At 41.0% G+C, this 24,466-nt stretch overlaps 1 protein-coding gene across 5 annotated transcripts in view; it reads right to left on the bottom strand.

The window, feature by feature from the left end:
* KCNIP4 (potassium voltage-gated channel interacting protein 4) overlaps window positions 1–24,466 on the bottom strand; it is a 511,112-nt gene that overhangs the window by 4,152 nt on the left and 482,494 nt on the right. For 3 of the 5 annotated variants that reach the window (XM_075194728.1, XM_075194726.1, XM_075194725.1), the window contains exons 4-5: window positions 9,785–9,855; window positions 456–563 (exon numbers count right to left, since the gene is read on the bottom strand). In XM_075194728.1, the coding sequence (XP_075050829.1) occupies window positions 456–563; window positions 9,785–9,855 (179 nt within the window). Of the gene's footprint in view, window positions 1–455; window positions 564–9,784; window positions 9,856–24,265; window positions 24,360–24,466 lie in introns of all 5 variants that reach the window. The other 2 variants (XM_075194727.1, XM_075194729.1) reach the window with 2 other exon arrangements.

Here is a 24,466-nt window from a genome sequence, read left to right on the forward strand (position 1 = left end):
GTCACGCCCACTGGGCGCGTAGCATGGAAACCTCTCTCTACAAATCATGTATTTGCCCCTGGGTTTGGATTGCTATTTAGAGCACAAACAAGCTAGGTATTTACATTTACGTGGAAGGCGGGCAAACTTTATCAGGGGTTTGTAGCTTGAGGTGCATGTGATACAGATGGGCATCCGGGAAAGCAGTAACATTAAAAGATAAATCCATTTGTGGCCTTTTTTCCAATAATACTTTATAAACCCAAATACCTTATATTTTTAAACTATAGTTCTTGCCTAAGTAATAAGTATAGGCATCAGAGTGTATCTAACATTACCTGAAACTGGAAAGCTTTTGAAAAATACAAAACCCTTTGGTTATCCTGAACAATGGAAAGAAAGTACAACACAGAAACTGCATATTATTTGCTATTTATTTACATCTATTGAGCACAATCAAACAAGGTGGTGCTTACCTCTTTAGTTATATAGCCATCTTTATTGATATCATATAAATTAAAAGCCCAGTTAAGTTTTTCTTGTATTGTTCCTCGCAGCAGTGTAGAAAGACCCATTACAAAGTCCTATACAAATGGTAAAAAGTGTATAACGCATTAGCATAAATAACAAGTATACAATATATTTCCCAATTATTATACAGTATTTATAACGTGGCAAAATGTTATCTACCACTGAACAATTAAAGTAAAAGTTAAACAGACATTACATACAAGTACAAAAGCAAAACAAGTAGTTGACAAAGTTAGATCGTAATCTTTTATTATATTTACTAAAAACACAATCATTATTCCTATTATGATGGGGATAGTGAACCCAAAGGGATAGTGAACCTAAATGGATAGTGAACCATCTAGGATACACAACGCTTGTGAATTATTAATAATGTTATATTTAGTTTTTTTTATATGGGACTTGCAGTCACAAGATACCAATATAATAGGAATAATGATTGTGCGTTTAGTAAATATAATAAAAGATTACAAATTAACTAGATTGCTTAATAACCTTTTTTTTTTTGATTGGTTGAGATCCATTCAAAAGGAAGTTCTGATTTTCTTTTTTTTTTTATCTCTGATGAAACCATGAAGTTACTATGTGGAAAAACGCGTAAGGCAGAACATTCAAACGTCAATGTGAGAACCTGATTGATATCTTCACTGCCAGAGTTAATACAAAAAGGACAAAAGCTGTTCGAGACCCTGGTCCAACCTTCTTGGATCTATAGGAAAAATGCGTGGGGGAGTAAGATAACCGCGGAAGCCGCAATCTATCTGCGTGTGATTGGATAAGTAGATGGATAGAACAGCTGCTGTAAGTGCACTATAGGTTGATTATGGAACTACAGGATTTGATTTAATTTGGTTTTCCTAATTGGGATAAACTCGAGTAATCTATGTTTGTAATATGTGTGTTTAATAGTTTTTCTTTATAATAAAATTGATCATTTATAAGTTATTATTACAGTGTGTTTCTGGTGATATTTTGTTTTTCTTGGAAAAGGTGGTTGAGCTCTATATAATTTCTGGTCCTTTTACTCTTAGAAATGAAAGTTACTTGTCTTAAAGTGTGTCCGGTCCTAGCGGGAAAGTTGTGACTTCTGCAGAACTCATTATACCAAGTATACCATAGATATTATGGTGTACACCTCTATACCACACTCCAAAAACATACTAGTAGGTTAATCGACTGCTATAAAAAAAAAAATTGACCCTATTCTCTCTCTATCTCTGTCTGTATGTATGTATGTATGTATGTATGTGTGTGTTAGGGAATTTAGACTGTAAGCTCCAATGGGGCAGGGACTGATGTGAGTTCTCTGTACAGCGCTGCAGAATCAGTGGCGCTATATAAATAAATGGTGATGATGATGATGATGATGGGGGAAACCCAGTGCAATTAGTAGAGGTGCTTTCTAAGGATCCCATTGAATGCGCTGCTTTGAATAATGCTGAATGAAGAAGTATTGTAGCACTGTCAAGGAACAGGGATGCAACCACAGATTAATGTTTGGATAGTCAAATAGTCTGTCTGCTGCACGTAATGTATAACTGAAGCAACAAACACTTAATAATTGCCTACAGGCATTCACAATAATGGTCAGTATCATTTGAAAGAAAACTCCACATGAATGCTTGTCTCTATTAAGTATAAACATACCATTTCAGAGACAAGTAGGGTTTTGGGGTGTTAGCATAATGTTATCATTATTAATGTTAGCGACTTGCAAAAAACGCAGATTGATACATTTACCCCCTGGAGACTGAATGCTCTCCTCAGGGACTACACCTCAGGGACTACACCTCCTGGGGAATTTTCATGAGCGAAGTTCAGGGTGGAGGTGTTTGACAAAATGTGTTTCCTGTAGAAATACTTGATTGGCTGTCAATGTGCGGAGTGAGGGGTAAAGCTGGGTGCGTTACTGAGGGGAGTTTAGACCTTTAACGTTATGGTAAAATATAGGTGGAGTCATGGGACTAAGAGGTTAGCGAACAATGAGACCACAAGGAGAGAAGGAGAAAGAAACAATGGGCATAAAGGAAGGCACCAGGAGATGGAGGTGATGGCAGCCTAGGTGTGGTAGGAAGAGGGGGAAGGGAAGAGGGAGGGTAAGGATGGCCAGGTGAGGCATATGTCACCTGGAAAGTGTGCTGGTTAGATGGGATAAGGAATGAGAAAGGCATTACTGGGGCCAGCTTGGATTCAAAGGCTCCAGGGGGTGCAGACGTAAAGGTTTGTAATTAGTGAGAGGTGGGGGGGATCCAAGACTCTGTGGTGGGCTATGTGGGGAGAGTGAGAAGGAAGAGTGGGGAATTGGGGAGGGGGGATACATAAAGCAAACCGCATAACATTGTAAAAGTGTCAAAGAATCTGTTGTGAGTGTGTACAGGAGCGAAATAATTGCAGTGATGACATTAACCTCTCCCTCTTGTCCCGTGCACATCTCCTCCATGTACTGACATAAGGAGGGTGCATAGCAATTTGTAATAGAATAACAACATCTCTGTTTCTCTTCCTGCATCAGTGTATTGAGAAGCACTCTGGTTTCAATAAAGGTCTAGAGGACAGAATACTGTTTAAAGTTACTACCTGCACAACTCTCCTCTGTCCTTGGTACCTTCTTCTGTCACCAACGCAATCCTCAATAACGTCAGTGTGTGAAGGGGCCACATAGGGCATGTGCAAGGGGACAGGAGGGAGAAGTCCTGGCGAGCTGCTTACAGTTCAAGAGGCTAAAAAGGACCCAGTCAAAAAGAAGATAAACTTTAAATATATTTTATGTGTTGATTTTTGTGTTAATTGACCTCACTCTCTTCCTTCCTACCTAATTCCACCACCGGAGGTAAGGTATTCTCCTCTCTTTATGGGAGTCTTGATGAAAAGTTATAGATGTCATTCAGTTGAAGCCATCAGCGATTTAACAGTTGAAGGGTAAAAACCCCCAAAAATTAGATTTTGCTTTTTATTTTGAAGAGCATTTACATGCCATTTAGATCAGCTGTCCTTGTTCTTTGTACCATTCACAGTGATGGCTTTCTGGATCACAGTACACTCACCATTAAGATACAGCCCAGCATCTTACCCTATCCGCTATCGCACACATGCATTAACCCATCTTGGATGCCCATAGGGATGGCAAAAGCAGAGATGGCAAATAAAAATAACAACATGACCACCAATGTAACTACAATGATGACAGTACACTTGTGCTATATATAGAATGACAAGTTATTTACAATAAAGGGGCAGAGAAACCCAGGGACTAGGCAAACAGCTGCTTTATTATAGCTATTCATTATTTATACCTATTATTCCTACTGCGGCACATACGTTATTGATGTGCAGCATTTGTTGAAATGGCGTTCAAGGGAAATATGTGTTTAATGTATAAATATTAATAAATACTAAATGCATTGCACACGGAGAGCCATTAAATCATGCAGAAATAGCACCTAGCATGTAGCTATTCTAGGCTGTCATCTGTGTGTAGCTTCTGTACATGAAAGGAAACTGTAATAAGATACTCAATGAAAACAACACAGAAGCGAAGAATTCCGTTGATGGTTATTGATGGCAACCATTATGCATAATGAAGGACTTAGTATAATATAATGTTTATTAGGGGCCCAGCAGAGATCTTTAACCCCACAAGACGGTCTCATATTTCCTTGATAGAGAAGCACCAGTTCACATTATGAGATGAGTAAACCATTACATTATTACATGATGTACGAAAATAAAACAAAGGGTATACAAGGCCATGTTCGTTACAGACGAGATACAGCGAAAAAGATACAAGGTGTGGGCTATGCCGCGGGCAGACTGATTGGAAATATGATGGTTTCAATGTGTGACACTGATATAGGGTTATAAACTGAGATGTGCTTGTTAGTTATCAAAGCAATAGGAGACTAATGTGTGTTGCACATCGATTTATCACAATGACACTGCATCGGGTGCCCTTAGCTGAAGGCTCAGGGAAGTTGTCCCTAATATAAGATGTAGCAAGGTGGAGTAATAGAAGCTGATAAAGTCTGGAATAAAAGCTTAAAATGTACAAGATTAGAAAGAAATAAAAACTTCCTGACTTCTTTGAATGCTGTGATAGGAAATTATTACCAAGTATACCAGAGGTTGCTTATTTTATCTGCTTCCCTCCTAGCGAGATATTGATTTCACTCAGTATTTGAATGAAATACAATATAATCTTAATAGCCTGGCCAGCAATAAAATGAGGGCATTAGCATTTCTGAAGATATTTATAATTCACATGAAAAGTAATATATTTTTCCAGACGTTCCCACTGCTTGGAGGATGATACGGACGTGTGGTGTTAAGAGAAGTGTTTTGCGGTTATGTATCACAGTAACTGTGATACATAACTATGTATCACAGTCCCCTTCTTCCTCCCTTCCAGTCGGGGTCCCTCAGGGCTCTGTCCTTGGACCCTTACTATTCTCACTATACACCTCTTCTTTGGGTGCACTTATCAGCTCCTTCGGCCTCAAGTACCACCTTTATGCTGATGACACTCAACTCTACCTTTCCTCTCCTGATCTCTCTCCCTCCCTTCTTTCCAGGGTATCCGCATGCCTCTCTGCCATCTCCTCCTGGATGTCCTCTAGATTTCTTAAACTCAATCTTGCTAAAACTGAACTCATTGTCTTTCCTCCCTCTCGTACCTCCTTCCCCTCTGACCTCTCCATCACTGTTGACAACTCATCTCCCCTGTTCCCCAACTCCGCTGCCTAGGTGTCATCCTCGACTCCTCTCTCTCCTTTGCCCCTCACATTCACTCTCTCGCCAAATCCTGCCGTTTCCAGCTTCGCAACATTGCCCGCATTCGGCTCTTCCTCTCCCAGGATGCCACCAAATCTCTCGTCCACTCTCTGATTATCTCCCGCTTGGACTACTGCAACCTTCTCCTTATCGGCCTCCCCCTCTCTCATCTCGCTCCCCTTAGATCTGTACTTAACGCCGCTGCTAGGCTTATTTTCCTCTCTCGCCGTTCCACCTCTGTATCCCCACTCTACCAAGCCCTTCACTGGCTCCCCTTCCCCTACAGAATCCTTTTCAAGCTCCTCACTCTGACTTACAAGGCCCTCGCCAACTCCACTGCTCCCTACATCTCTAACCTTATCTCTATTCACACTCCCTCCCGCTCACTGCGATCGTCCAACGATCGTCGCCTCTCTTCCCCTCTGATTACCTACTCTCACGCACGTATCCAAGACTTCTCCCGCGCCGCTCCCCTCCATTGGAACAAGCTCCCCCGCTCCATCAGAACTTCCCCTAATCTGTCCTCTTTCAAACGTACATTAAAAACCCACCTTTTCCTTAAAGCCTTCCAGTCTCATGCCTAAACTCCCACCGGTCGGCTACCTCTCTTTCTCATCCCTTCTTCCCTTCTCCCCCTTCCTCGACTCCGTCTCCGTTTCTCCCGTCTCTCCGTCTCATCCATGTGTCTGTCTGTCTTCCCCTCCCTTTAGATTGTTCGCTCCTTTGAGCAGGGCTCTCCTACCTTCTGTTACCATCACTTTTAACTGCGCTCTCCAGCTACTCAGCTCACCTCCTCTCAGTCCCTCTGCCCTCTGTCTCCTCTCGCTTCTCTCCGCTCCCCTCAGTGACTCTCAACCTGTCATCCGTGCCTACCCTCTTGGGCCATAGTTACCTGCCTATACTCACTTTTCCCCTCCCTCCCTCTCTTTCATGCTGTGCCTGAGCCCCCAGAGTTATAGTGCTTACTGTTACTTGTACTGTGCTGTTTCACCTTGTACTGTGCCATTGTTTGTCCTTGTACGGCGCTACGGATACTTTGTGGCGCCCTATAAATAAAAATTAATAATAATAATAAAAATAATAATAATAACTGCCAAATGTCTCTTTATAGGACAAAATTCCCATTTCTCCCTTTCATCATCAATATGTTTTATTTTTTATTGTTTCACAGATCTGTATAGTTACATCTGAATTGAATAAAATTACATCTAGTTGTATTTGAGTTCTTGAGACTTGTTCGGTTGGCAGCTTTGCTTGAAGTTATATTTTAAAGGTGTTATCGCCCTAAAGCAAAATTATAACTATGTACTGTTGATGGACACATACTGAAATATTAGTACTGAATGCCTCTTGCCCTCCATAATCCAGACGGTCTTTGCCCTTTTAGTGGTTTTCTCACGATGCAACTGCTGTGGGGAAGCAGACACAGCTAGCCGCATGTTACACAGTTACCCTACTTGTTAGATATGGTTAGGAGGCCAACAAAAAGAAGCAATCCTACATTATACCAGAAAGACCTCTCTCAAGAGCACAGAAAGGAGCTAGAAAAATGAGGGACACAAAAGCCAATTAATAAAAATCATGCCAACCACCATTATTGTAAATCTTGTCCATCAAGTCATATCGTATCAAGCTGCGAGTTTCTGGCGGGTTTCAATAGTGGTTATGTTGCCATAACCACTATGAACCAATCAGATTCCAGTTATCATTTATTTTGCAAATTCTGCAAAATGATAGCTATAATCTGATTGGTTGCTATAGGCAACATAACCACTTTTGAAACCCACCGGAAACTCGCAGCTTGATACATTTACCCCCTAGAATCTGAGTGATTCTAAAACAAAAGGTAAGTCTGAAACTGATGAAATGCAGAATAGCAAAAACTCTATCATATATAAAATAGCAATAGGTTAACATCAATTAATTAAGTAAAATGCACTAAGAACACCTCATTAAAGTTTTGCCCCAGTCTATCCTTGAGCGTCAAAAATTCTTTCTTTAAAATGCATACACCATCAATAACCTTCGTAGACATTTTAAATAATTTCTTGAAACATTTCCAGGATATAATATAGCATTACAATATGGTATCACTGCCATAAATGAGGGGGTACATTTACTGTTGAATAATAGACTAATACATGCTTCAAAAATGAGAAATTGAAGTAATCAATAAACATTTAAAACGAACAAAAATGACACATGCGCTAGGTGTGAGTCCTAATATCTCAGAATACATTTTATCAAGAAATTAGCGTTCAGACATACGTAACATTCAAAAGAAATCTATACATGTAAAAAGTTTAAAATGTCTAAATAATTCCACAGATTCTCAATTTCATTTGGTTATTTAATGTGGACCCATCGCCTACACAGTGGAGGCAGACATTTTGTGGGCTCCACTGTACTGTGGGTACTTTTCTCCTCATTAGTTGCAAGATAATTGATTGGCTGATCACTGTTTCAACCCTTACTTCCCAACTTTTACAACCTCCCCTCCTGGATTTCCCGAAGAGGAGGTCAGATGACAAGGGCAGGAGGGGTAGTAGGCAAAAATGTTTCAGCCCAAAAAAATGTCTCCCAAGTCTAGTAGGCGATGGGTCCTCTTTAGACCTTCTCTGTCCAGTTTCTTCACAAATTTAGAACTTACCCTGTTTTACCATCAACTGAAAAATGAAAATGAAGGAGATCTCCATAGACCTGAAAGTCAACATCAAAGGAAATGATGGGCAAGAGATGTGAAGGTGATACTACCATGTAGACAACAAATGTACCCGACAGATGGAATGACCGATCTACAAAGCACATTGTGGTTCATCAGAAAGTGCTGTCCCTTTATAACATTCCTCACTGCGAATGTCATAGGCAACTTTTTGTGAAACTCGTACAATGCCAGGAATACAAATACAAATTTTGCACATTAATTACATGAATGAAGGTTGTCATAATCTTGAAACACTTCTCACACTACAGGGACATCAGTGCCTTAGTAAGTGTCATCACCTTTGTTGATTTTATTGAGTTCAGCTCCCTCTTCTCCAATCAGTGGCCGGTTCTTATAACCAGCACTGCGTCAAACCTCTCCTGAGAGGGCCAAGCAGCGCTGAATGTGATTGGTGGAGGTCCCTGTTATATGTAGGTGTTGAGACTCCGCTGGGAGAAATTCCAAATATAATAACCATACAGGGAATAGAGGGGATTTACTAGAAAACTAAAGTGAAAAACCTCTTTATATGGGCATGGCCTCTGAAGAACAAATGTGCAAATCCCCATATTGGGAGATATCAGTGTGAAATACCATATGGTTCACGTTACACAATGTAATGTTCTATATCATTTTATAATATTGCATACTGTTTTCACAACCAACAAATTAAAATTCCCTGTAAATCATTTTTACAACATTGAAAGCCTGAAAGTGAGCTAAATATTGGCTAGTCATTATCTGAATAAATAGCACAAAGCCTAAGCCCTGTTAAAGAGGACCTGTCAGGTCTGTCATATGTTTTTTTATAATTCATTTACATTCATTTTTATTGTGTCTGATTACTGAAAAATATTACCCCCAGGAGATCCATCTGAAATTTGTCTGATATGTACATAGGGATATGTACCTCTCCAGCACCACCTCATCCTCTGTCAGTCATCACTAGTAAGGAGTGCGGTCATATGCAGAGAGTTAGGTTCACTCTGGTAAAGAATTCTCTCTTACCGTGTAGAGATGTCACATGAATATGGGTCTGCAAATGGAACCCATTGGATCCAATGATCCCACACCTATTTGTGAATTTACTCACATTAAGCACTGTTGTGTTTGTTTTGATCATTGCTCCATTCATTCTGGTTAATGCAAGTTACACACACTGAGGACAATGGGGTTATCTCCATTGAAAGAGGGGAAGCTATCGCCAATTCGGATGGTGCGGCTGCTACTGAGCCCGGAGGTGAGGGGTGCCCAGCAATGCAGGACCACCCTCCTGAGGCCCCTACTCTGGACTTCATAGCATTAGTTTTGTGGTTTACTGTACATTTGTCAACCCCCACGATTACTCTGAGTAGACCAGAGGACAGGTGTTAACGGGACATAACCCAAATTTTGCTATTTGTCTTGGCGATGCCTTGTTCCATTCCCCCCATTTACCTCCTGAATGAGAATAAAACCTCAAGTTATAGACACCATTTCAAATGCGGTTGTGTTTGACATTCAATTTCACTGGTGTTTGATCTTGTGGTGTTCAGGCTCCAGTTAGTACCTGACATTTGGACCCCTGGAGCATTGACTGGCAGGAGTGGAGGTGGCTAAACAATAGCTGGGAAGTCTCCTATTTCCATATCAGGCATGAAACATTTAGGGGATATCCTGAGGGATTGTGGAAGGAATGTGTGAGGCGGAGGGATAATCAGCTCCACAAATATTAATGTACTTACATAAAAGCCAATTCACTAAGGTGACAGGTCCTCTTTAATTCACACTGTATTTATACCGATAATATAGGATATAACCTACCTCAAAACTCACAGATCCATTGTGGTCTGTGTCAAAAGCATTAAACAGAAAGTGTGCATAAGTTGATGCATCTACAAGTAAGATAAAAATATATTGAATTAGCATACGTGTTATGGTTTTGTTTCATTTAAGATCAAGTCAAAATTTGTATAACAACCATTAAACTTCTTAATTAGACAGTCCTTTGATTGGCTATGAAACGTTTTGAAACAAACATGTTTAAGACATTTGAGACATGAAACAAGGTTAACATACATAAACATATTTTGAATCAATGTATAATGTTAACTTTTAGTACACAATACATTATTTGATGGACAGGTAAGTTAGAGAGGGCAGGGGTTTGTCCATAGAAATAGCGTTTATTTATTACTAATATAATGATGTTAAATAATGAACATAATTTGATGCTGGCCATTGGGAATAACGAATGAAAAATAAAGTAGGACAGAATTACCTAAAAGACAACATGAAAACTAGACCTCTCCAAGTGGACCTATGGAAGATCCCCAAGAGCTACATCAGGCCCCAGTATGGGCACTACTCTGGGCCCTCACCTCCGGCTGCAGGCACAGTCTTGGTAAGAAACGGTGCTGCATGGGAAATCCAGAGAGAGGTTAGAAAGCACAGGACCCCCCCTCCCATTCTGTGCACGCAGTTTCGGCAAAAGCCAGAACCATGTGCACGCAGCCTAGGAGGGATGTGCTGCTTGAACCAGTAGGTAGAATTTGGTCGACTCACTTTTCCCTCCCACCATGCGGTTGAGCTGTGGCGCTGGATGGGCTGCTGGGACTGGGACCATATCTGCCTCCTGCATACCGCCCCCCTCTCTCTGCGCCCCTTGACCCTACACATGTGAACACAAATTCATTTATGACCCAAAGAAATATTCCCACTTGACTGCACACATTGGCCTATTACTGACTTTCCCTGCTTTCAAGAGACAGTTTCAGGTTTTAACGATTTGTCACTTGAAGTTATTGGCCCTGGATGTGTCTCTATTTTCCAGTATTGATCAGCTGCATTGTATATATTTATTGATTACTGAACATGCAAAAAAATTACTTTCCTAATAAAATATAGGACACATGACATGATGTGGACTGTACTGCTCCCAGGTTTGCTGAGCCAGTGATGTGCGTGATCTCCTTATTAGCAGCTCTTGGGAGTCTCCTGGAAACTATTTTGAAATATTGGCAGCTAAGGAAATAAAGCGTTTGACAACCACAGCATGCGTTTTGTAGCTGCCCCTATAAAAACGTTCTGCACAAACTCTTTTAGGTTTACAGCCGCAGCTGGAAATACGCATGGTATAAAGAGTAACTTCAAATTCCAGTTTGCTAGCACTATAGGATCGCTGTCTTCATTAAATTTAACCTTTCACTTTTCCTCCTAAGAGACTGCTCGGTTTAGCCTTATTTACATCATAAAATTATTCAGCGAAGAGGGGCGTCCGGAATGTCTTTATTACATGGGTCAGATTTCTGTGTTTCACTGCTTGTATTACACAGTTTCCTATAAGTACACCTGGAAGGCGTCATATTGGAAGCATATGTCAAGGTCTGGTTTCCCCACCTCCAAGGATGAGTGGAAATTGATTCTCTGTGTTACTCGCCAAACACGGTACAGTCCCGTATATGTGCGTTCTCCAGTGGAGAACGCACATTTACGGGATTTCAAGTGGTGGAGAACACACATTTATGGGGTTCCAATTGGTGGAGATTCTCCACCACTTGGACCCCCATAAATGTGCGTTCTCCACCACTTGAAATCCCGTAAATGTGCATTCTCCACCACTTGAAATGCCGTAAATGTGCGTTCTCCACCACTTGGACCCCCGTAAATGTGCGTACTCTACCCCTTGGACCCTCGTAAATGTGCGTTCTCCACCACTTGGACCCCCGTAAATGTGAGTACTCTACCCCTTGGACCCCCGTAAATGTGCGTTCTCCACCACTTGTGCCCCGTAAATGTGCGTTCTCCACCACTTGTGCCCGTAAATGTGCGTTCTCCACCACTTGTGCCCCGTAAATGTGCGTTTTCCACCACTTGTGCCCCGTAAATGTGCGTTCTCCACCACTTGTGCCCCGTAAATGTGCCTTCTTCACCACTTGGACCCCCGTAAATATGCAGTCTCCACCCCTTGGATCTCCCTCTTAAATCTAATCTTGTCCTACAAAATGGAACCTTGTTTTAGATGTGGGTGCCATTTCATGTAAGTGAGAGCCCCTAGCCTGCATGCGGCATTAAGCACCCTGACCCGCCCAGTCCTTCCTATCAGATGCAGCCATCGTGACAAGCACATCTGTGCACTTTTTATAACATCAGCTGGACTAGTGCAATAATTGGTACACACCATCACAATAACTTGTTTGCACTGGGATCCACATTTTCTGAACAAACAACATATAAATAAGCATATATTACATTTATTGTTTGTTGCAGCTATATAGATCCTTTTATATTCACCTTTTACATGTCTGCATGATGTTCAGTGATAGGAGCCATCTTCTGATCAGGAATAAATATTCATGAATATTAATGAGAATGTGAACATCCCAAGTACTGGCAGGAGCATGCTCACTGTGCTCCTGAGACACTTTCTGTGACATCATCAAATTGTAGGACGTCTTGACTCTGTATGATCACATAATCACATTGATTACAAAGCCCACAGGAGAGCCCCCACAAGCAACTAATTTGCATCTTGCCTAAGGCGAAATACCAGTAAGTATAGTAGAGAGGAATGGGCACAGCTTTGCAAGTTATTTTCTTGAAAATGTGTGTGTGTTAACAAACCTGTTTGCACTTAGGCTTCTACTTTACTATTGATGTTAGATTTTTTCCAGGTTGCATGAAAGCTCTTCTCCACAGATTGGACTATGATTTGCTCTCCCACCCTTCTATACACTTGGAGAATGGCCCAAGCATAGTATACAGTGGTAGGTGAAAGTACTATAGTGTTAAACTTCTCTGTACCTTAGTATGGCACAGCGAGAGGCATAGAGAACACATTTATTGGGACTGCTAAAAGCTGAACACATGGTGGGGACACACAGCAGCATCAATATAAGGCTGGTAGCATTATAATAATGCCCGGTGGTAAGTTTGTGGCTGAGTGAGCAGGCACTCAAAACTGAAAACTGACAGTTCCTCTTTAAACAGTTCTTTTTTCCCCCTACACTCAAAGTGGTGGGAGGTTACATTATACTCACTCTCCCTGAATGTCCGAGAGACTCCCGAATTCCGGGTAGGTTTCCTCAGAGAGCAGGCAATTCTCCCACTGGATGGGAGTCTCTATGATGTGAATCACGGTCAATCGTGGCATTTTGGCCCCTCACCTAGCATCAAAATGATGCTTTGTGTCATTGCATAGTGGGGCGGGGCCAAAATTATGTGATTCGTCCTGCCCCTTCCATCCTCCACTTCACCTCTCATCCGGGATCTCTCGGTGGTTAAGACCAAAATGTTAGTAAGTATGGGTTACATAGTTAGTAAATCTTCCCTAAATGTAAGAGTTATCATTAAATTTAAATTGCTAGAAGAAGATTCCAATTAGCTGATTTTAAAATGGGAAATTCTGCCCAGAAAATTGGGAGAAATGAATGGAATGATTTACAGGAATTTGTGCTTGTGAATAGCTGAGAAACCGTTCACTGTACTTTGAAATAAATGGCTTTACTATAACAATTCAGTATAAGAGGTGAGACAAAATTATACATTTATTCCGCAAAATTGGTCATAGATCCCTGAGTTACATAATATATGACAAATTACAAAACTAGCAAAGTGATAAAATATATACAACAGCCCATAGGAGTTATCATTGTAAATAAAAAACATATTTATTAAAACATAACTTCACAATAGATAATTTATCAGTTTAATTATTATCTGATAATTATATATCCACAAATCCATGGTAGCTCCTATGCGCTGTTGTATATATTTTATCACTTTGCTCTTTATTGTTTGGGGTGTGTAAGTCCCCATAGATTAATATGGGGAATGCACAGTTCTGCAATGCACCAAGCTTTGAAAAGCTTTGCATTGTTTGTCCCATCTCGGGATGACGTTACCTGTCAGTGTCTATGCGAAAGTGCTCCTTTCATAGGAAATAGGAAAAACAGATCACACCAGAATGGTCGCTTCGCCAGGGCCCCCAAAGTAGCCTCGGCATAGTGCATTTTAGCGGTGCTTAAATATGTATAGCTGCGATTTGCAGCAATGCATATTTACTGGCACTGCATTATATTAATGCATGGACCAGCGGTTCCCAAAGTGTGCGCCGCGGCGCTGTCACAGGGGTGCTGTGGGCCAGCCATAGAAAAAAGAAAGAACACAAAAACTTACCAATCCGCACGGCGCCGGGACCCAGCAGCCTCCTCTCTCCCGCAGCTTGTCACTGAATATCGACGTCAGTGACAAGCTGCGGTAGAGAGGAGGCTGCTGGGTCCTGGCGCCGCGCGGATTGGTACGTTTTTGTGTTCTTTCTTTTTTCTATGGCTGGCGCGGGGCAGAGTGAGAAGGATTGTGACAGCGGAGGGAAACAGTGAGGCAGCAGAGGGGGGCAGAGTGACAGCGGGGCAGCAGAGGGGGGCAGAGTGAAAAGGATTGTGACAGCGGAGGGGGACAGCATAACAGCGGGGCAGCAGAGGGGGGCAGAGTGAGAAGGATCGTGACAGCGGAGGGGAACAGGGGGGCAGCAGAGGGGGGCAGAGTGAGAAGGATCGTGACAGCGGAGGGGGACAGTGTGACAGCGGGGCAGCAGAGGGGGGCAGAGTGAGAAGGAACGTGACAGCGGAGGGGGACAGCGTGACAGCGGGGCAGCAGAGGGGGCAGAGAGATAAGGATCATGACAGCGGAGGGGGACAGCGTGACAGCAGAGGGAGACAGCAGGGCAGCAGAGGGGGACAGCGGGCAGCAGAGGGGGACAGCGGGCAGCAGAGGGGGACAGCGTGACAGCGGGGCAACAGAGGGGGACAGCGTGACAGCAGAGGTGGACAGCATGACAGCAGAGGGGGACAGAGGGCAGCAGACGGGGGCAGCGTGACAGAGGGCAGCAGAGGGGGGCAGCGTGACAGAGGGCAGCAGATGGAGACAGCGTGACAGAGGGCTGCAGAGGGGGGCAGCGTGACAGAGGGCTGCAGAGGGGGGCAGCATGACAGAGGGCTGCAGAGGGGGCAGTGTGCCTGGGAACAGAGGGGGCAGTGTGCCTGGGAACAGAGGGGGCAGAGTGTCTGGGGACAGAGGGGGCAGAGTGTCTGGGGACAGAGGGGGCAGAGTGTCTGGGGACAGAGGGGGCAGAGTGTCTGGGGACAGAGGGGGCAGAGTGCCTGGATGCAGAGGGGCATTTTTGCATACAACTAAATAAGTATTTCTGTCCTGACCTAAATACTTATTACAATTTTTTGACCCAACTACTTCTAAAACAGGACTGCTCAGTAATTATTTTGGAGGGGTGCCTTGAAAAAATTTGGAGACTCTAAGGGTGCCGCGAACTGCAAAAGTTTGGGAACCACTGGCATATACCCTTTATTGTACAAATTAAAAAAATGAACTAATCACTGATTTCTATTTAAAATCTTTAGGGAAATGTCCAAACAACCAAAATCCACCAACACAGAAGCTAATGCAGGAATTCGTATCTGAAATATTGTGATCATTTTTAAATCCTCTACATGCTCTAATTTATGCACAAATCAATAACAGCCAGAGGGTGGAGGCAGAGATCATTTTGTGGCTTAGCACACAGACAGTAAAACTTACTTCTTGTGAATTATTCACATCTTGTCAAATTTCATTTTCTGATGTTAAAATTACAAGCAGATAAACACACTTTATTTACACATTGTAAAAATATAAATCTTTTGCAGAACACATTGTGATAGTTGTCAATGTGCAGAATGTAAATCTAAAGCCTTATTCTGATGTCTTTCCTGGTCATAGCGGGAAAACTCACTCCAGGGGGTAAATGTATTTAGCTGCGAATTTCTGGGGGTTTGAAACGTGGAGATGTTGCCTATAGCAACCAATCAGATTCTAGCTGTCATTTATTTATCACATTCTACCAAATGATAATAGAATCTGATTGGTTGCTATTGGCAGCATCTCCACTTTTCAGACCCGCTGGAAACTCTTGGCTGCTAGATGTATTTTGTGCTACCTCTCTGTGCAGGCTATGAGCACCTCAGGCAGTTATGTCTACTACCTCTATGCCTGCTGTCTGTCATAATGTCATTTCTTTATAATTGGCCACGCCCCATGAATGTCATAACCTGTGCCCAATGATGTCACACATATCCCTCGCCTCTTGTCCCCAAGTTATTATATTGTGAGATGTTTAGCACATCTCAATAAGAGTGACAGGGGAGCTGGAAGTAGAATTAGGAACATCTTCATAGAAGCTAAGTAAAATCCTATTACAAGAACATCTTATATATATTTATTCCTTACTACTATTATTACACATATACAAAAGGGACATAAAAAAACAGGGTTAGTTTCCTTTATTAGTGAACTAGTCATTAGTACATTAAATAATGTTGGTGACTTTAAAACATAAATAAACCTTTGATATTTAAACTAAATTAGTAGAATGCCTCACTATTTTCTGCGCTTTCTGTTGCATGAATGAGAATGGCATTAAAGCAGGTCAATCACGTGAGTAAATAGCACATATCTCAACAAATAACATAGAAATAAACATATGTTTTTACATATGTTTTACAGTCAGATAGTTTATTCTATATATTTCTTCTGTATTCACCTTTTTACATATCTGAATAAAGTTTAGTGATAAGAGCTAACTTATAGTGAGGTATTCCAACATATTACTAAGAATGTGACATACGTATGTACTGGCAGGAACATGCTCAGTGTGCACAAAAATCTTAGTGAAATCACCAAGCTGTAGGAAGTGTCAGGGCATAATCTGCCAGATACAGCACAAGCGCCTCATTGGTCTGAATATAAAAGTTTAAATAGGTGGGCAGCACAGTGGCCTAGTGGTTAGCACTTCTGCCTCACAGCAGTGGGGTCATGAGTTCAATTCCCAACCATGGCCTTATCTGTGTGGAGTTTGTATGTTCTCCCTGTGTTTGCATGGGTTTCCTCTGGGTGCTCCAGTTTCCTCCCACACTCCAAAAACATACTTACATGTTAGGTTAATTGGCTGCTATAAAAAAAAATAAAAAAATAATTGACCCTAGTCTCTGTCTGTCTGTCTGTGTGTGTCTGTATTAGGGAATTTAGACTGTAAGCTCCAATGGGGCAGGGACTGATGTGAGTGAGTTCTCTGTACAGCGCTGCGGAATTAGTGGCACTATATAAATAAATGATGATGATGATGAATAGGAGGAATTCAATTATGAGCGAAGTCATGTCGGAGCTTCGCGTGATGTGTGCCTGCACACTTCTCCGGTATTATCATATCTAAAACCTTAACCAAACATCCCACAGAGTCTCCTCACACAAGTCTCCGACAGGACTTTGTTAAGAATTAAATTTCCCGCAATGTGTTCTGGATCTTCAGATTTCTAGCTGGCTCACAAAAAAGCTTCTTTTGTTTTACTAAAGCAAATGACTCTAGGAGGTAGGTCAGAACGCAGAGCGAGGGTCAGGTCTGAGCCTAGATATTCTGCTGCCTGAGGTGCCAACTGAAACGGCTTTCTCCTTATACCTTGTACAAACATTTGCATATGGAGGAGGTACATTTACAAATTGAACTACAAGAATATAAGGATATGTTCTTTTGGCTGTAACTATAAAATAAACTCAAATTTAATTTAGTTTTACTGAGCATGTGCAGCCAGATTTATAGTTCCATGTAGCGTGTCTTATGGCTCTCTATGTACATGTAAGTATAGCACATTTGCTGTAGATGCGGCCTATTTAGAGTAGGAATCATCTCCAGATTTTGGAAATTATCTGTTACGGGTCCTGAAGATCTGGTCTAAAGATATGTACTGAAGATGATGACTAAATAAAAAACAATAATTAAATACATTTAAATAATACATGCCCTCCCCCAAAAGTAAGTAACCAGCATTAGTGCTGTGTGGGCCGGTTCCCGGGCTGTGGGTTTTCCTGTCATAGTGTGATGAGCCCAACCTGGCACACCTGCTGCTGGCTGCCACCTTTTGCTGGGGGACCTTACGCTCAATATAACCTTGCTTAAGTGATAATTAGTGAAGACTATAGCATTGCTGCTGGTTACTTATTTTAGGGGATGTGGGTACACAGTTTTTTTTATATTAACTTATTCATTCTGTTATTCTATATTTAATACTGTAGTTATCATCGTTAATGATGATGACTGCCATATCTTTACTTATCCAGATATGCTCAGAGCACATCTTGCTGCTGACACATTGTTGCACTGTATGTTGAGTTACACAAATCTTAAGATAACACTGTTGATGTGCTGTCCTCTGTTTATGTTTGACCCCAACCAGTCTGTCACAAACCCAACATCATGGAGTTTGAATTGACTAGTATGAATAGCTAAGATAACATCTGGGCCATTGAAGACGCAGTCATGGCAGAAAAGGTAAGTACTAGTTACACACTGCTGGACTGGGAAGGTGGAACAGGGAAGGGTATGCATACATAACTGCGGCTGAGGTGGACTTGTATGCAGATGCAAACACACCTTTCCTTGAGTCATTTATGTTCTGGGTGCTAGGGATTTGGTGCAACGAGACGCAATGATGAGATGATGAGGATCAGCAGCCCTAATTGGATGTCTGCGGATTCACCTCTTCAGCTGATAGTACTTTCTTTATTTTGCCTGCTATATTATATGAATTTGTAGCTGTCTATTCGCATTACTTAATAGACATAACCATTTGGACTGTGACAGAAAATGATTTTTAAGGGGGAAAATAACAATTTTTTATATTAACTTTAGTTTCACTTAGTTTAATTTAATTTATTTTGTACTTTTATTTGTGTTTGTATTTAATGATATTTTACATGGTAAATGTGACTTTAAATTTTATTAACAACACTGTCCAGACACTATTCTCTGTTGTGTATATGACATTTCATTATATTATTATATGGTGTAGAAATAGGGTAATGCCATTTGCGCATTTACTACTAAGTCTACAGTGTCTCTACACTTCACTTGTTGCTCCTGGCATAAACTTGCCACATATGCCAGTGTTGTAAACCTGGACACATCTTAAATTACGCCTAAGAATATGCATATAAATTTGCATTTTCATGTGCACTGACAATGTATTTGATATGAAATGTAGTGTACCTTTAAGAATGCTTCACATTTTAATATGCTCAGGGATATATGTATATATTTTAGAATTTGTAAGAAGTTTTGCAGAGGATGTTAGAAGCAGAAGTAAAGTTGGCATTTGTAGAAGTAGCTTATTACAAATGCTACCTTCAAACTTCTTGGAAAATTGCACCATAAGTACAACCGCAGGCTTGTCAGGAAACTGATCTTGTGATTCATCACATCAACAAGTTCTTCAGAAGTACTATAAAAATGCGTAACCTGGTATGCATTAAACGGAGCAGATTCTATACAGAATATATGGTGTTGTGTATATTCTGTTCTCCGATCAATCGTAATGCATGCATGTAGGAAGATTTCCTTTGATTGTGTATAAGCTCGGCATAAATCCACGGATAGCATACGTTGGATTTGACATATCTTTTGAGGCCCTAGCGAGATGGTCAGCGCCCAGTGACCCACGGAACGATCGTCAGATCAGAGAGGGACATAGATGAATAAATCCATGTGGTCAGCAATTTTCTGCTCTGCCTCTGTGTATTTCTACAGTCCGGCCTGGTCTGTGTGTCACTGTGCCTTGACCATAAAAGCCAATCAGAGGAAAACTTTAATATTTGTTTTATTTAAGGTATGTTTTGCATATTATCTGTTGTTCTTTGAAAATTTGATGGTCAAAGTTTAATGTCAATGCATTGGAATCCATAAAATACACAATTTGATAAGGAATTTGATTCTTTGGGACCCAGGTACGGGTCCAGATTGTATTAATTGTTGTTTCAAGTCATAAGGTATTTTGACTAGGTCATAAAGTATTTTGACCAGGGGAAATAACAATAGTTATTACTAAAAGTCATAAGGTATTTTGATCATGGGTAACAACAATAGTACAGAATCTGATGTTCCAGAAATGCCTTTGGACATAATAGAATATATCCATGGCAAGGAATTTTGTGTAGGATTGAGTAAATTGTTTGACCAAAAATGGTAGTTTTGATCCAATTAAGATACAACACATGATAAAGAGTATGTCAAAATATATTGATAAACATAACTTAAGAGAAACTTAAGAGAAAAATGTGAAACGTAGCTGTAAACCATGGAGGAATTGATTTATGAACATGAATGTGCAGAAATGGCAGATGTAAGAGAAGGAATTGACATGTGTGGATTGAGTAACTAGAGTGTTGCAAGTGTTAATGTGACAATAACAAAAGGGGTATTGAGATCAAACCCCAAGAGATTGTTTGAGGTGGCACAGGGAAGTTAAGAGATATGGAAAATTGAAGTATATGTGGAGATGTAAATGTAAGACAGGACTGAATTATTGGAAAGTAAAGAAATGTTTAAAATGTGTAATGCTGCAAAATTAAGGACCCAGACAGAAGGTGTAAAAATTATGACTAGCATTATTTGTGTAGTGAATCTGTCATTAAAATGAGTTAAAAACAAGTTTTACTGAAAGGTTAGTTGCTAGTCACACATATAGGAAAAATAGTTTAACGGTTGTTAAGTAACTTGAGCATTTGTATAAGGCAGACTTTTAACAAAATTACCTTCCCTGTAACAGGTACTTTTAATGTTGAAATTCAAAGTCATATAATTTGGGTACTGTAAATGTATGTATATAGGAGAAACATTGTGCAGTGTATGTATGATGCTGCGCAGCTGAGATAATGGAACCTCCCCCCCCCCCCTTATTCTGTGCAGTAGACTTCAGTATGTGGAGAAAGGAAGGGGGTTGTGGTTTTGGTTATCTGACAATGTATGTAAAATTGATAAAAAGGTTCTTCAGTATGTGTCAATAATTCAAGAGTAATTTAAATGTCTCCGGAGTGGTAACAACACATTAAAACAGATTAATATTAGTTGAATGCTGGGACTTCTAGTTCCAAAACTGTAGGCTAGAAGATATCATTTAATGTTTCTTCCTCTATAAGTGAGGGAGTGAGAATTGTTTTGTTTTTCTTTGGTTTTAAAGTCAAAAAAGTTATACATTTGTAAATGTAACGCCTAATTAATTGTAAGCTTTTGAAGAGATGCAAAAAGTTTGAAACTCTGTGGTCTGTCACTGAACAAATCAACGGACGGACAAGACTGTAAATAATATTTAAATAGTGTCAGGAGAAAACACTGACCTCCAGCTGGCTGGGGTCCAAAAAGCCATTTCTGTTTTTGAAGTAGAGAAAAATAATTATCTGTGAAATAGTGTAAGGTGGAAGTGAGCTTTTACATGTAGATATTACAAGCATTTTTAATCTACGTGAAAATGGCGCTGATGAAATTAGGGGGGTTTGTTATGCCCATAAAGAAATGTTACAAGGTAAAATCCCGTCTGTGAGCGAGACTTGTTCAAGTGAATACATTTGTATTTTCAATAGGGAAAAGATAGAATCTGAAAATATGCATGAATGTTTTGTGATTGGGATATTCTGTTGAGAAAATGCTGAGTGATTTGCAGATACAATGCGAGGTGTCTAATGAGAGTACTCTGATTTGTGAGAGAGACAGTTTTGCTTTTAAAATGGCTGAATGTCTGGAACCTTTTGAGAGGGCTGTGAGTTATGGAATGATTGAAATTCAGGAAGAGACATCAGAGTCATTCAAGGATGCTGTGCTAGAGGATGATGAGATAGGAGTGGCTTTGAGCATGCACCCAGGTCACGTCACTCTGACATTCCCTGTTTGTGAGATTAGGGACTGCCCCTTTGAGGAAATAATTTTTTCATGACATGGAATGCATAGCGTCACAGTTAAGCTACACAGAGAAACACATAAATAAGTGTTTAATGAGCAGCCACTTACTGTACACAATGTTCAATGAGGGAAACACAGTGAAAGGGGGTGGAAAGGCACTGATTGGCAAATGTTTAATACCAGAGCTGGCATAGTAGTGAAGTCAACAGTAGAAAGGATTGAAGAACAAAAATTTTAATTAATGACAGTTACTGTAATCCCTAATGAACAAATGTTAATCTCTATGCAAAAAGTTTGTTCTTCACAGAAGTTCTCCAGCTGGCAAGCAGGAAGGATGTGAACCTGCCCACACAGGTTTGTGGCGCAGTAAGGATGGTAAGCTTGTGGCACCAAAAAAAGAGTAAAAAGTTTGTAGCCTGTTTTGGCGCAGCTTAGTCGTGGTTAACACACAAAGACTGCTATGGCTCAATTGATTATGGCCTATTGGCGTGCTCCGAGATACTTTACACTAGCTGCAATTTTCTGCTAGCTGTTTAACCTGCTTGCAGAGAAATCTTGGACGCACTATTTTCACAGAACCAACACACCTCCCAGCTACAGAGAGAGACCCTTTAGGTAATGCAGATTGAATTTATCCAACTCTCAATGAGTAGAAGGATGCAATATGTTTTGGGTTGCGTGAGTCCACAGCCACAACAAACATAAGTAAACACTAGAAAGATTTATGAGACATAGATTCTGCTTAGTATGACTATTGTGTTTTAGAAAAAAGACTTAAGGCCTTATGAGCTATTATCCGTGCTCCTGCATTGGCACTCCTGGATGGTAGCATGTCATTTGCACTCTCCTCTTAGCAGGAACAAATGTTTAACCAATTGGAAGCTGATGTAACCTCAGAGCCAGCACTGGCTTTGCCAGATTTTAACAAGTTAGTTAATGTGTTTTGTCATGAAACGCAGGGACATGCCCAGGGTGTGCTCACACAAGCACATGGAGGGAAAGAAAGTCCCTTAGCATATTACTCTATGCAGTTAGACCCTGTAATCAGGGCAACACCAGCGTGCATTAAATCAGTAGCCATGGCTTCACTACTGATGGAAAAAAACAGCCCCCATAGCATTGGGGCATGAACTTGTTATACAGGTATCACATTCAGTAACAGAAATTCTCAGCCAGGCACAGACAAAACACTTGTCCTCAGCCAGGCTCACTAAGTATGAAGTGGCTTTGCTTACCCCCTCTAAATGTCAAATTAAAAAGGTGTGCAACTTTGAACCCAGCAGCATTATTCTATTGCTGCTGTATTCAAAATAGGGGAAAGAAGGGGTGCATATTAACACAAGAAGCAGATATTGATCAGACACATAGTGAATGTGACAATCAATCACAGCAGCAGCAAGACACAAAAAATACATAAGCTTTTTCTTTTTCTCCCGAATGATGATTTAGAATTGTTTGTAAATGGTTCCCGATATTATGTTGATGGCACACCATACACAGGGTGTGCAGAACTCATTAGGTCCCTGTTTGCTGCTCTTCAACTGCCTAAGAGACTAGCGGTAATAACGGTACAGGCACACACTAGGGAACAAACCTCAGAAGCCAAAGGTAATGCCGTAGCAGATGCCGCGGCAAAGCAAGATGCTGTAATGACACTGAACCCTGTGAGCATAAATGTTGTGGCCCTACCCCAATCCTAGACTTTAGAGACACTCATAAATTTCAAGAAGAAGCCCCAAATGTTGTAAAACAGGCCTGGAAAAGGCTGGGGCCAGAGGAACAAGGAAATGAATGGCAGTTGCAGGATCGCTATTGTTTGCCAAAAGCATTGTACCCAGTGATGCCACAAGCCCTACATGCAAAGGTCCATGTGTCCAAGGACACCATGTTGAAGGACCTGGAAAGAAACTGGGTGGCTCCTGGATTTGCACAAGCTGCACAAGCATATGTATCTCGATGTGTGATATGTGCTTTACACAATCCTGGTAAGACTGTAAAAGTCCCATTCAAAAGTACCCCATAGACTCTGTACCCTTTCCAAAGGCTGCAGATTGACTTCATACAGTGGCCAAAAATAGCTGGCTATGAGTGTGTCCTTGTGTGCATTGACCTATTTTGTCACTGAGTGGAGGTGTGGCCTTGTAGAACAGCAACCAACAAAGCAATGGGCAAAGAAACAAATTTCAAAGTAGTATGTCGATATGGGGTTCCAAAAGTGATTGAGAGTGACAGAGGTACCCATTTTATGGGAAGGAACTACAGCAGGTTCTAGAAGAAGTGGGTATCACGTCAGCACTACACCCCCCCAGAGTAGTGGGCGGGTAGAAAGGCTGAATGGTACATTAAAATTAAAAATGCAGAAACTAATGGCGTAAACAGGAAACAATTGACTAACATCCACTGCAAGGTGTTCTCTTCCATTCCAGATTCAAACTAGGATCCTAACACTGATCTGTAGGAACCTGGAGATTGGGTTGTTATAAAGAAAACATGTGAGAAAAGCACTTGAACCCAGATATGAAGGAACATACCAGATCTTATTGACGACTCCCACGGCAGTGAAGGTGCAAGGAAGAGACACCTGGATACACGCTTTGCACCGCAAGATCTTCCGACAAGGGGAGTCTGCGTAAAATGTATAAGTACAAGTTACTTAAAGGTCCAAGAAACACCTGTGGTGTTCAATGATATTAGCGGGAGGTATATTGATTGCAAGTTATTTTCTTATGTTG

Source organism: Mixophyes fleayi, chromosome 1 (assembly GCF_038048845.1).
Source record: "Mixophyes fleayi isolate aMixFle1 chromosome 1, aMixFle1.hap1, whole genome shotgun sequence".
NCBI lineage: Eukaryota > Metazoa > Chordata > Amphibia > Anura > Limnodynastidae > Mixophyes > Mixophyes fleayi.